Consider the following 14,348-nt stretch of genomic DNA (forward strand, 5'->3'; position numbering starts at 1 on the left):
TGGGCCCAACGCAACATGGGTAATGGACAATAATCACAATATCTTACCATCTAAGGCGATCAGTGTCAGAAACTGGCAGTCCCAGCTCAGGGTTACAGACAGAGAAAAACTCCCTCTGCACTGCGCGTCCACACTCCCAGGTCAGGGTTAGAGATACAGTAAAGCTTCCACTACGCTGTCCCATTCCTGATTAACTCGCAATAGTTTAGTGTGTGATACCAGCTTTAGGATATTACATTTGAAGATTAAAATTTCACTTTAACATTATACCAATTACATTAAAAGCGCTTCGGGTCGATACCCAGTGTGAAGGGGACTGTATAAATGCAAGTTGCCGCTGAAATTATCGTTGTAGATTGGACGGTTTAAGTTGAGTTTTGCCAGTAACTCGCTTGCCAGCAGAACGTCTAGCGTACAGAGTGTATAGCGTGTCATTGATGGAGTCATTGAGCGGGGAGGGATGGGGAGGGGGAAGACAGTGGAAGAAGTGGGGTGTGGGGTGGTGGGGGGGGGCGAGCGGAGAGAAATGAAACAACTACGAGCTATGACACGTGATAATCAGCTCAGGGCTCTTCGGTGTTGAAAGCAGACGTCTCACAGGAGATCTTATGGAGGTGTATTACGACGGTGATAAATTGCAGGGAGCGCTTTTTCAAATGGGCTTCGAACCGTCAACCCAGAACAATACTTTCGGACGCATGAAGACGCCAGACGTAGGCTTAAGAGTTCAGTGTAGCGGGCAATTTCAGGACGGACACCAGGAAGTGTTCTGGTTTCTGGCGTTTATATCCTCTGGATAAAGAAACACTTCCAGGTCTGTCCTGAAATTGTGCGCTAGACTGAGCTCTCAGCCCATGGCTGCTGTCTTCATGCAATCGGAACAGGTTTATACCTGGGAGGGTGGGTGGTTGAAGCCACTTAGGATCTTGGAACCATTTAGTTGGATGCGGTTGATGGTAGGTTGACGGGACACTGCGTTCTGCGAACCCGACGATAGGTGGGTTGGAAAGGCCTCCTTCAAACGAACCGATCTCGTAAAGTTGTGCGGGGGTTTTAATGGAGAGTCAAGCAGCAGCTTTTGTGCGGTAAGGCTTCGCTCTGAAACCTTAGCCCAGCGACGGAGCACACTCTGGGCGTTCAGTCTAACTGCGTGACGTCCTGTATCCAGTCCAGGTATTCCGTGACCCGGGCGTAAACTCCGGGACTTTGAGGCCGTGCACAGCCCGAACCGAAGGAGGTCACTCCAGCCAGGAACCACCTCCCGTCCTCCTCACACACCAGAGGTCCTCCGGAGTCTCCCTAGACATGCACACGCACGCGTAAACACCCACCCACACACAGATGCACGCGCACACATACAGACATGCACACGCATACACACATACACACAGGTGCACAACCACAGACTCACGCGCACATACATACACACCCAGCACACGTACAAATACAAATGCACACACAGATGCACACAGCACATACAGACACATACACGTGCACAGGGACACACGCACAAACATGGATGCATTCACCCAGACACGCGCAGATAGGTGCGCGCACACACACAGGCGCACGCGCACATACACGCGCGCGCAAACACACAGATGTACACACAGACGGCACAGACACACGCACAGACACACAGACACACAAAGTAAAGGTAAAAAACATAAGCAATCTAACGCTGCCCAAATGAATAAATGCATCCAAAGTGATGCACCGTTCCTTGCAAAATTTAACAGTGTCCGAAACACAACTAATCCTAACATCGATGTGGTTGGGGCGGTGCGGTGGTGGGTGGTGGGGGGCCTGATATGCGGTATTTCTTCACAGGGTTCAGAATGGAAATGCGCAGTCATCAAATTTCTCGGACAAATTTCGCATTGTCTGAAATGTGCAGTAGAGAATTACGACGTAGTATCCAAGGCTCAAAGAAAATCCTTGGCTCAGTCTGTCTGCGAGACCCGTTTTGTCTGAAAATGTAGGAATTCACAGAACCGTGAAGCACTCTGAGTTACCCCCCTGACGTGAAAGGGGCTATTATTATTATTATCATCATTATTATTAACAATCGCCCCCAAATAAAATAAGTTGATCGTTTACTTTGTGGCTGTTTGTGGGACACTGCCGTGCGCAAATTGGCTGCTGCAAAATATGCAGTCACTACGCTTGACAGAAAATTCTGGGGAGCCCATTAGGATGTCCTCCCGTTATGCAAAGCACTGCACTAAATTCAAGGATTATTATTATTATTATAATACTAAATAAATTAGATACCATGAACTTACAGCACAGTAGGTGGTGATTGGCTGAGTTGAGTCTGTGCTGCCACGACACCATTTCCTATTGCACTGTGGTTTCCAAAATCCTCGTCCTCATCTTCGAGGCCCTCCATAGCCTCGTCCCTCCCCACCTCTGCAACCTGCTGACCCCAGATCAACCTGTCCGCTCCCTCTGCTCAGTTGGCTCTGGCCTGCTCCACCATCGGCGGCCGGGCCTTCAGCCTCTTTGCCCCCCACCCTACAGAAATCCATCCCACGTTCCCTTCACCTCGCCCCCTCCTTTGCCTCCTTCATGGTGCGTCTCAAAACCCTCCTTCTTCAACCGAGCCTTCGGCCACCCTCCCCAATCCCGAACCCCAGCTCGGATCCAAATCCCCGACAGTCCGACGCCTTGGGACGTCCTCCTGACGTGAAAGTAACTTTGCATTGTATTGTAGTACAAATTGACATTTATATATAGCACCTTTCACGTCGGGAGGACATCCCAAGGCGTTTGACGATCCAGGCTGGGAACTGAGCTGGGGGTTGGAGAGTGGGGTGTGGGGATGACTGAAAGCATGGCCAAAGGATGTAATAACAATAGTAATAATAATTGAATTTGATTTAGAGCCTCATAATAATAATAATAATCCTTGCATTTGATATAGCGTTTTTCACGTCAGGAGGACGTCCCAAAGCGCTTCACAGAACACACTGTAAAGTGAATTGACTGTATATTTGTGGGCTCATCACATCATTGCGACGTCTCAAAGCACTTCATAGAAGACAATGTAAAGTGAATTGACCGTATATTTCGTGGGTGAAACACGGCAGCCAATTGCGCACAGCAGTGTCCCACAAGCAGTCGTGGATTGATTCACCACGTTTTTCTTATTTTCTTTAATAATTTTTTTTGAAGGGAATTTTATCCCCGGTAAAAGCGTTCCGCCAATCGACTAACAACCGGGATCCTACTTACTGCTAAGTAAACAGAGGTGTGTGTGTGTGGGTGGAGTAAGGAAACTTGCCTAAGGTTTCGACCTGCCCCGCCCGGGAATCGAACCCGGGCCCTATCGCTTGCGAGACGAGCGCTCTAGGTCCTGACTTGGAGCTTGAAGGAGGTGAGGGAGGGACCGAGACGCCAAGATGGAGATCCAGAGAGCGCGGGCACAGAGGCACAACCTCCCGTGTGCTTTACCTGACACGTGTCTATGTTGCCTTCTTCATAACCCGCGCACAGCATGTTTCCTGTGATGTTGTACTGGGGCAACTGCTCCTGGCACTTGTCATTGGCGACGAGTGGAACAACTGCTTCCTGCAGGATATTGACTGGTGAACCTTGGAAGGGAAAGGGAGAGAAAGAGATTAGGTATGACTGGGCATTTGCAGGCCCATGCGGTAGCCATTTTGCGCACAGCCAACCACAGACTGAATAATCCTTGCATTTGATACAACGCCTTATCACGTCTTTGAGACGTCTCAAAGCGCTTCTCAGAATATACTGTAAAGTGAATTCATTGGCTGTATATTTTGTGGGTGAAACGCGGCAGCCGATTGCGCACAGCAGCGTCCCCACAAACAGTCGTGGATTGAGTGACCGATTTATTATGATTATTTTTTTGGAAGGAATTATTACCCCCGGAAAAGCGATCCGCCAATTGACTAACAGCCGGGTTCCTACTAACTGCTAGAGGCGTGTGGAGTAAGGAAACGTTTCGCCCTGTTCGTTAGCGCGTTTGGAGTTAGCGGATAAAGAGCGTGGAACATACCGTTCTCTGAGGCATAACCCCAACCCGCAATGGTGCACTTCAATCCTGATGGGAAGAACTGGCTCCTGTCTGGCAGGCAGACGGGTTGAATGTACGCTGTAAGATAAAACACACACAACGCCGTTAGCTTTTACCCCCCCCACCATTTGCATTTACCTTATTTTCCTTTTCAGGTAACAAAACAATATAATCCCTGCATTTGATCCAGCGCCTCATCACATCTGCGAGATGTCTCCAAGCGCTTCGCGGGACAGACTGTAAAGTGAATTGACTGTGTATTTTGTGGGCGAAACGCAGCAGCCAATTGCGCGCGGAAGTGTTCAATAATATCTCGGGATACGGTATATAATTTGGGAAATGATGTCAAACCAAGCTGCCAGGATGGTGGAAGGCGAACTGGATGGACCTTTGGAGACACAGTAAAGCTCCCTCTACCCTGTCCGTCTTCTGTCGCCAGCAAGTTCTTATATTCTTATTTATGTCCGTACCTGTGTATGTCAGTGCTCGGCCCAGGTGGATGAGGGCCACATCGCTATCTTTCGACCGCTTGTTATAGTGCGGGTTCATCACGATCCGGTCAACGTTTAGTTTCTGTGTCTGAGGCGAGGTCGGGTTCAGATGGCTGTGAAGTCCGACCAGTGCTGCCCAGAGGGTCAGACTAGAGGTCTTCCTGGAGAGAAGGAGAGAATTAAGCTTACTGTTACTGTTACTGTTAAGCGCTACCTGGCGTGCAGGGCGCTATATAAATGCAAGTTCTTGTTGCCTGTAAGCTTTGCCACCCACACCCACTGCCCACCCATCACCCATCAACACCACCATGCTCCCACCCCCAACCTCCCCAAGTGAAATGGTTCCCATGACTGAGCCACGACCAGCTCCTTCTCTCATCTCCTCACAGTCTACCCAACATCGGGATGAAGAATGCAAACATCGAGAGAGGTTCCAGGGTGAGCAAAATAACAACAACTTGCATTGACACAGCCCCCTTCACGTGGGGCAGCGTCCTGGAGAGTTTAGCAGTGGCGGAGCCTGATGGCGGCGGGCGGAGAGAGTGGGAGGAGGTGACCGAAAACACGGTCAAAAAAGGTCTTTAAAAGAGGGGAAGGAGGGGGTAAGGCGGAGGGGTTTTGGGGGGAGAAAGCGCCAAAGCTTCGGGGTGTAGTGGCTGAAAGCACGGCTGCCGCTGGTGGAACGGAGGGGATGAGGGACAAGCAGGAGGCCGAGTTGAGGCAGCGGGTGATGGAGTGGGGAGAAAGCAGATCAAAGGTGTAGAGAGGTGCCAGGGCTCAAAGGGACTTGTAGATTAGTGTGAGGACCTTGAAATCGATCTGTGACAGGGAGCCAGTGGAGCCAGGCAAGGGCTGGTGTGCTGGGGGTACGGAGTTTAGTGCGGTTGAGAATACGGGCGTCAGAGAAACCCTACAACGACACCTACAATGACACCAACTTGCATTAACTTAGCATCCCTTCACATGGGGTGTCATCTTCAATCTCTTCCCCATCCTTGGCCTCTTCGCCACCTGACGTTGAGCTGTTTCTATGGTAAATTCCCGGTGTGTCCTGACGGTAACCCACTCATTCTGGTAATCCATCCCTCCTTCCCTCCCTTCCTCCATCCCTCCCTCCCTCCTTCAGTGCTAAGAACTATCTGTCTATCCTACACTTCCCCTTCATGTCTCAAGGAGATAATAATAATCCTAATAATAACAATCGCTGTACTCAGCGGCTCAAAGCGCCTCACGGGATATACGGTAAAGTGTAGTGACTATGCGTTGTGTGGGCGAAAAGTTGGGAAGCGTTACCCGTAGACACAGTGAGCTGCTGTGACCAGCCATTCTTCGTTTACCACCGATGCCCCACATGAGTGCTGGGACCCAAAATACAGCGACACGATCCAGGGCCAGCTCCCCACGGTAGCGTTCACCCCGCCCACAATCCTCTCACTCTCCGTTGGTTGAACCAGCCGTGTTCCGCACACTGAGGGAGGAGAGCAGACAAACATCCCACGTTTACCCCGTGTGTTCGTTCAACTACAACGACGACGATTGCAGTGTCCCTCACGCTAGGGTAACGTCCCGGAAAGCTTGACAGTGGTGGACACGAGCCGAGCCGAGGAGGGTGGAGGGTGGAGAGGGGAGATGACCTTAGGCACGGTCGGAGCTGAAGGTCTTCGGGCGTGACCTACAGATGGGGAAGGAAGGAATGAGCAAGGCGGAGGGATGGAGGAATTTTAACCGAGAAGGGGAGAGCATGCAGCTGAGGTGAGATGAGCGGACACGCACAACAACAACAACAGCAACAACAACATTAACGATAAATTGCATTTAAATAGCGCCTTTCACGTTGGGAGCACGTCCCAAGGCGCTGGACAATAAAGGGTTTGCACCCGAGCTGCGGGTTGGGAATCAGAGATAGTTGGAGAGCAAGGGAGGTGGAGGAGGGAAGATGACCAAAATTTTATGGAGGGTCTTGGGACGGCCCTTGAAGGAGACAAGGGAGAAGGCGAGGTGGAGGGGATTCGGGATGGAGTTCCAGAGGGTTGGGGCCGGAAAGGCTGATGGTTCGACCGCTGGCTAACGGAGCAGATAATGCGGGAGGATGTGGAGCAGGTCAGTGCTCCGTATCTCGACACATATCTCATGTCTTATGGTTTGTCACTGTTGGGAAAACGCTTGTCACTTACGTTTACTATTACATGTCACGTGCATCATTGACTTATTCAAACAGCTCTGACTGGAAGGTAAAGACAATGATATCGGTCAATAATGTACACTCGTGGGAGAAAAAACACCAGCGTAGATGTGATAATAATAATCCTTGCATTTGATATTGCGCCTTATCACGTCTTCGAGACGCCTCAAAGCGCTTTATGGAATAGACTGTAAAGTGAATTGACTGCGTATTTTAGGGGCCAAACACGGCAGCCAATTTCGCGAGCAAAAATGTGTTCGGGAGGGATTATCAACACCGGAAAAGCGATTGCTGAACAACCGGATTCCTACTCGCTGCTAGGTAAACAGAGGCGTGTGTGTGGAGTAAGGAAATTTGCCTAAGGTTTCGTCCCGCCCGGGAACCAAGCCCAGGTCCTCTCGCTTGTGAGGCGAGCGCTCTAACCGCTGAGCTACGGGACGATGGTTATTGGATATCGTGGGAATTATCTGCCCCCAGGCTTATCCACGTCAGGAGAAAGTGACGTTTTTTGTCCGATGGCCTGAGTGCGGACATGCTCTCGACTCCCCACCCCTCCTCCCAGCTCACCACACCCCCTCCCCTCTCCTTTCCTCGCCCCGGTCTGCGCGCACCGTCTCCGAGAGGATGGATCCGCACCTGGGGGTTGCCACCAGCCCTCCATCAGGGGACACTGTCACCTTCACTAAGGACTCGTTGCCCATGGCAGCCACCATCCTAGTGTTGTTGTTGTCCCTGGGAGGAACAATACAATGAAAGACAAAATGACATGTGTATCTCACTGCTGGGTAAACAGAGGCCTTGAGTGTGTGTCACCCAATGTTTCGCCCTGGCCGGGAATCGAACCCGGGTCCTCTGGGCTCGCAATGCGAATGCTCTAACCTCCGAGCTACAGGACATAAGGAGCTGTCACTGAGACACATACTACAGCACCACCACCAACAGCACATTACATTTACACAGAAGCTGTCACGTCGGGAGGACGTCTCATGGCGTCTCAGGGATTTGGATCCGAGCTGGGGCAAGTTGGGACCAGGGGTTGTGGAGGCTAGGGACGGTGACCGAAGGCACGGTCGAAGTAGAGGGCCTTGAGACGTGCCTTGAAGGCGGCAAGGGACGGGGTGGGGTGGGGGGGGGGGGGGGGCGAGGCGAAGGAACTGTGGGATGGAGTTCCAAAGGGTGGGGGCAGAGAGGCTCAACCGTGGACAGGTCGACATGGGGAACGCCTGAGTAATCAGGACTAAACCGACATCTGTTTAGTCCTGACATCTAGGAAGGAAGTAAAGAATGAAAGAAAGGAAAGAAGGCAGGAAGAAAGGAAGGAAGGAAGGAAGGAAGAAAAAAATTACATTCTTACAGCAACCTCATCATTTCAAAACGTCCCCAAAGTGCTTCACAACAGTTACTGTTGAGCGGAGGGACTGATTTCTCGAGGCAAGTGTGGTAGCCATTTTAATAACAATGTGATAATCCTTGCGATTGATACAGCACCTCGTCACATTGTCAAAACATCTGAAAGAGCTTCACAAGCTATACCGTGAATTGTAGTGATTGCGTCTTTTGTAGACTATCGTGGCAGTCAAGTTATCCACAGCAAATGTCCCCGCAGGTAGCCAAGAAACAAGTGACCGATTTATTTGGGAGATTTGTTGTCTGGGACACCGAGACAGAGAAACTCCCTTCTCTTTTCGAGTAGCGCCATGGGAACTTTAACGTCTACCTGGACAGGTAGATAGGACCCGGGTTTAACGTCTCATCTGAAAGAATGGCACCTGCCACATTGCAGCCCTCCCCCAGCGATCAGTACTCAATTGCCCACGTGGGGCTACATGGGTTGTGAATCCCATTGTGGGGCTTGAACCCACAGCCTATTGACGAGAGGCGAGGGTGCTACCAACAGCAGCAACAACAACGACGACGACGATCAAGAACAACAACGACAACTAACATTTACACAGCGCCTTTCGCATCAGGAGGATGTTGTCCCAAGACGCTGGAAGATCAGGGACCCGCCCCCGAGCTGGTGGTCGTGGGGTGGGTGGGGGGTGTGTTGTAGGTTAGGGGTAAGAGGGTGACCGAAGGCAGGGTCTTGAGACGGGTCTTGAAGGTGGCAAACAGCAGGTACATATCCCACCTGAAACCCAACGTGACGCACACCGCATTCGCCGCCTCTTGTGGCCAGTCGTCGGAACATGTTGAGTACCACTCACTCCTCACGTTGAACTGCACCAGCCCATCACTGCTCCGAGACCCGTTCAGCAGACGCACTGAAGAATCATCGAATCAGATAGAATATTACATGAAACACAACGACACCTTTTAAGACAGGCTGTGCAAAGTCGGGTGAGGGGATCTTCAGGCAGGGAACGAAAGCTCCCACTACACTGTCTGTCCACACTCCCAGGTCAGGGTTAAGAGACACATTAACGATCCCTCTACACTGTCCGTCCACACACACAGGTCAGGGTTGGAGATGGTATAAAGCTCCCTCTACGCTATCTGTCCACAGATCAGTGACAGCGCAGGTTAGATACAGAATAAATCTGCCGCTGTTAACCTTTGATTGCCGAGTGAGCTAGATGGGGGAAGGTTGCGGAGGGAGGTGGAGCTGGATTTGGGTGCTACGCTACATCTTGATGCTCACATCAGCCAGTCAGAGAAGTGCGGAGGCAACCTCCAGTGTCACTCCTCAGTCCGGAGGGGAGCAGCGCGAAAGACATTTTTCAGGACGTCAACCGCCACAGCACACGCGTCAGAAAAGGCGCCAAGCTTTGGAGGGTGTAACATGGTTACCGCAATGCTCCTCGTCGTCACCGTTGGGGCACTGCTTCTGGCCATCGCACAGGTTGTCCATCGGGATGCACTCTCCGCTCTCACACTGGTACTCAACGGGCTTGCAAGGAGCTGGAAATAAAACCCGCCCCATCGTGAATCCGAACTTGCAGAGCCCCGTGGTGTAGTGGTTAGTGCGCTCGACCCGCAAACCAGAGGACACAAGTTCAATTCAACAGCGACAACTCGCATTCGTACAACAACAACAACAACAACAACAACAAGATTGCATTTATAGAGCGCCTTTCATGTCGGGAGGACGGCCCAAGTCGCTGGACAGTTGGGTCGGGACCCGAGCAGGGGGGAAATGGTCAGGGTGAGGGGAGGGAAGGGAGGGAGCGAGGAGGGGGTAGAGAGTCGAGAGGGGAGCTGAAGGCACGGCTGAAGAGAAGTACAGAGCACTTATAGGAACAGGAAAAGGCTATTCAGCCCCTCGAGCCAGTTCCGCTTTTCTTTAAGATAATGGTTGATCTGTACCTCAGCTCCAATTTCCCGCCCTTATCCCCATTCCCTTAATACCCTGAACTAATAAATATCTATCCACCTCAGCCTCACGCGCTGAATTCCCGGGCAGGGCAAAACCTTAGGCAAGTTTCCTTCCTACACACACCTCGGGCTACCTAGCAGGAAGTGGGAAGCTGGTCGTTAGTCAATTGGTGGACGCTTTCCAGGGGGGGTAACAATCTCTTTAAAAATAAATAAAAAAATTTCACTCAATCCACGACTGTTTGTGGGATGGATACTGCTTTGCATAATTGGGCTGCTCTGTTTCACCCACAAAATATACAGTCACTACACTTTACATATATTCTGTGAAGTGCTCTGAGATGCCTCAATGATGTGATATTAATAATAATCCTTGTGTTTGATATAGTGCCTTATCATGTCTTCGAAAGGGCTTAGTCAAGTTTCCTTTCTCCACATGCCTCTAGCAAGTAAGTAGGAACCTAGTTGTTAGTTGACTGATGGAGGGAGCAAGGAAACTTGCCCAACGTTTCAAACCCAAGTCCTTTTGCTTGCGAGGTGAGCGCTCTGACCATTGAGCTACAGGACTCTACGAGGTACTGTATCAAATGCAAGGATTATTATTGTTAATATCACCCCCGAGCGAGACGACATACCAGGCAAGCCCAGGTGATATCCAGTGGTGAAGTTAGCCAGGAATCCTGTCTTGGTCCCTGAGTTATCTGAGATGAATAATACGGTCATTTTGCTCGTGGTGGAGTAAAGATCAGAAACTGGATCAGATCCTGTGTAGACCACTGGAAATCAAAGGATACAAAACAGAAGTTGGTGAGTCTATCGCTGCACCGAAGATCCCAATACAACGCAATAAAATTGACAGTAAAACAGAGTCTTTCACATCAGGAGGACATCTCAAAGTGCTCAACATTGCTGGCTGGTCAGATTACGAGGATAAGCTCGGTCTCTATTCCCTTGAGTTTGTAAGGTTGAGGGGTAATCTGATTGAGGTGCTTAAAATATTAAAGGGATTCGATAGGGTTGCTACAAAGAAGCTGTTTCCTCTGGTGGATGGGGGGGATCCAGAACAATTGGGGTGGGGGGGCATCATCTTAAAATCAGAGCTTGGCCATTTAGGAGTGAAATCAGGAGACAGTTTTTCACCCAAAAGGATAGTGGAAGTCTGGAACTCTCTCCCTTCCCCAAAAGGCTGTGGACTATGGGGATCCATTTACGTTTTCAAGATTGAGGTGGATGGATATTTGTTAGGTTAGGGTATCAAGGGATAAGGGGAAAGGAGGGGTAATTGGATTGGAGTACAGATCAGCCATGTTCTTATAGAATGGCAGAATAGGCTCGAGGGGCTGAATGGCTTCCTCCTGTTTCTATGTTTCTATATTGGGCGCTTGAGTGTAGTGTGGGAGTCGATGGGAAAAGATGACCTAAGCAGTAGTCAAAGAGGTCCGACTTGTGAGGAACCTTCTTCAACGAGGGGAGGGAACGAGTAGGAGGGACTCTGGGATGGAGTTCCAGAGACCGAGGCAGAAGGGCTGAAAGCCAACCTGCCGATGGTGGGGCGAGTAAGGACCGGGGAACCGTGGAATAGACAGTGCTCGCTGAGCGAAGGGAACGTCCGTGTCCAGTAGGGTTTGAGGTAGTCACTCAATCCACGACTGTTTGTGAGATGCCGCTGGGCGCAATTGGCTGCCGCGTTTCGCCCACGAAGTAATCACTTTATGGTATATTCTGTGAAGCGCTTTGAGACAACAACAACAACAACAAGATTCCATTATTGAGCGCCTTTCACGTCGGGAGGACGTCCCAAGGCGCTGTACAGTTGGGTCAGGACCCGAGCAGCGGGGAAATGGTCAGGGTGAGGGGAGGGAAGGGAGGGAGCGAGGAGGGGGGACATGGTGAGGGGAGGGAAGGGAGGGAGCGAGGAGGGGGGAAATGATCAGGGTGAGGGGAGGGAAGGGAGGGAGGGAGGAGGGGGTAGAGAGTCGAGAGGGGAGCTGAAGGCACGGTCAAAGAGAAAGGTCTAAGAGACGCCTCAAAGATGTGATAAGGTGCTGAATCAAATGCAATGATCATTATCATTATTATTATTATTATTATCCAGCATCCGATTATTATTCACCCATCAACAATGATCCTTCTCCCCAGCCGTCTCTCACTTCCACCACGTCAGCGATCTTTTCCAAAGAGAAGTTTTGGAAATGGAGGTGGATATTTTTACCCTCGTCGGCGATCACATACCACGTGCCTGAAAGGAAAGACGAAAACGTCGTTCGAGGCCCGATACACAATTTACAGCCCGCGCCTCATCTTCACCGACGAAAGAAATTTGCCATTTAATAATACTACTAATCATTATCACTCTTACTGATAAATAATAATCATTATCCTTGCGCTTGGTGCAGGAAAACGTCTCAATGCACTCCTTTTTAATGACTATCCGCTCAACAGAATTACAGTCCTGCCCGCTCCCTCCGCTCAGCGGGCTCCGGCCTGCTCCACTTCTCCCCCGCCCGGCCCGCCTCACCATTGGCGGTCAGGCCTTCAGCCTCTCTGGCCACCACCCCCCACCCTTTGAAACTCCATCCCCACAGTCCCTTCGCCTCGCTTCCTCCCTTGCTTCCTTCAAGGCACGTCTCAAGACCCTCCTCGTCAGCCACCCTCCTACCCCTACCCTCCCTGAACCTCAACACCTTCCCCGATCCCAACCCACCCCCAGCTCAGGTCCAAATCCCTGACCGTCCAGCGCCTTGGGATGTCCCCCGATCCGAACGGCGCCGTGTAAATGTAATTTTGTATTGGAAAGACTGGAGTTTTTTTAGGGTGAATGCAATAGCCGATTTGTGCACAGCAGTGTCCCACAAACAGCCATGGAGTGAGTGACCAATATTATCTGGGGAATTATTGGCCAGGACACCGGGAGAGAGGAAACTCCCTTCTCTTTTCGAATAGCCCCGCAGATTTTTAACATCCACCCAAACAGGCAGACGGGACCTCGGGTTAACGTCTCATCCAAAGGATGTCAACTCCGACAACTCAGTGCTCCCCAACCCTGCATTGGAGTCTCAGTTTAGGCTGTAGGCTTAAAGCTTGAACCTAAACCATAATGACTCAGGGGCGAGGGTGCTAACGACTGAGCCAGGCTGGTGCACAACGGGGTTTAACATGAGTTGGTTTGCCACGAGCTTCCTTAGTGAGGAAATCGGGAGTACCAGTTACCAGAGGCAATTCCCACTTGGTGGAGCCTTGTAGCTCAGCGGTTAGAGCAGTCGCCTGGCAAGCGAGAGAACCTGGGTTCGGTTCCCGGGGCAGGCGGCGAAACGTTGGGCAAGTTTTCCTTACTCCACACGCACGCCTCTGTTTAACAAGCAGTTAAGAAGGAACCCGGTCGGTAGTCAATTGGCGGATCGCTTTGCTGGGGGTAATAATCCCTTCAAAAATAGACTGTTTGTGGCACTCAGCCCAGTCCTGTCAAAAGGAAGCCACAAGCCATAAAACCATAAGACCATAAGACGTGGGAGCAGGAGTAGGCCATTCGGCCCCTCGAGCCTGCCCCGCCATTTAATAAGATCATGGCTGATCTTCTAACCTAATTCCATTTACCAGCCCTATCCCCATACCCCTGAATCCCTCTGTCCTTTAGAAATCTAAGCTATTGAGGATCACGTACAAAATGCTTTGTTCACGTAGTTGTTTGGGTAATTCATTGAGCTGAAGGTTGTGTTGGGTTCCCTCAGCACCGTTGGACCACCACAGTCAGCTGAGAGAGAGAGAGAGAGAGAGAGACAGGGTTAATAGTATCACACGCAATAATAATAATAATCCTTGCACTTTATACAGCGACTTATCACGTCTTCGAGACGTCTCAAAGCCCTTCGCAGAATATACTGTAAAGTGAATTGTCCGTACGTTTTGTGGGCAAAACGCGGCAGCCAATTGCGCACAGCAGCGTCCCGTAAACAGCTGTGGATTGAGTGACCAAATGATAATTTTTTTTGTAAATTTATTTCTGTTTTGAAGGGATTATTACCCCCGGAAAAGCGATCCATTGATCGACTAGCAAGGGGGTTCCTACTTACTGCTAGGTAACCAGAGACGTGTGTGTGTGTTGCGTGTGTGTGTTGCGTGTATGTGTGTGTGTGTGTGTATGGTGTAAGGCATCTTGCCTATGATTTGGCCCCGCCTGGGAATCGAACCCGTGCCCTCTCGCTTGCGAGGCGATCGCGGTAACCACCACCTTACGGGACTCCGACTCTGAACCATTTACAGCGCCCAAGAAGGCCATTTGGGCCCATGGTGTCGCACTGGAAAGGAGGAGAAGGAC

At 50.7% G+C, this 14,348-nt stretch overlaps 1 protein-coding gene across 1 annotated transcript in view; it reads right to left on the reverse strand.

Moving 5' to 3' along the window:
- Positions 1–802: 802 nt before the first annotated feature.
- The window catches only part of tmprss15 (transmembrane serine protease 15), a 43,125-nt gene continuing 29,579 nt past the window's right edge, over positions 803–14,348 (reverse strand). Inside the window, exons 14-25 of the mRNA XM_007910303.2 lie at positions 13,695–13,784; positions 12,147–12,272; positions 10,669–10,809; positions 9,509–9,619; positions 8,850–8,982; positions 7,355–7,450; positions 6,711–6,760; positions 5,830–6,004; positions 4,516–4,697; positions 4,028–4,123; positions 3,457–3,596; positions 803–1,299 (exon numbers count right to left, since the gene is read on the reverse strand). Of these exons, the coding sequence (XP_007908494.2) occupies positions 1,138–1,299; positions 3,457–3,596; positions 4,028–4,123; positions 4,516–4,697; positions 5,830–6,004; positions 6,711–6,760; positions 7,355–7,450; positions 8,850–8,982; positions 9,509–9,619; positions 10,669–10,809; positions 12,147–12,272; positions 13,695–13,784 (1,502 nt within the window). The 3' untranslated portion in view covers positions 803–1,137. The remainder of the gene's footprint in view (positions 1,300–3,456; positions 3,597–4,027; positions 4,124–4,515; positions 4,698–5,829; positions 6,005–6,710; positions 6,761–7,354; positions 7,451–8,849; positions 8,983–9,508; positions 9,620–10,668; positions 10,810–12,146; positions 12,273–13,694; positions 13,785–14,348) is intronic.

The sequence above is a fragment of the Callorhinchus milii genome, unplaced genomic scaffold (assembly GCF_018977255.1).
Source record: "Callorhinchus milii isolate IMCB2004 unplaced genomic scaffold, IMCB_Cmil_1.0 Scaffold4, whole genome shotgun sequence".
Classification (NCBI taxonomy): domain Eukaryota; kingdom Metazoa; phylum Chordata; class Chondrichthyes; order Chimaeriformes; family Callorhinchidae; genus Callorhinchus; species Callorhinchus milii.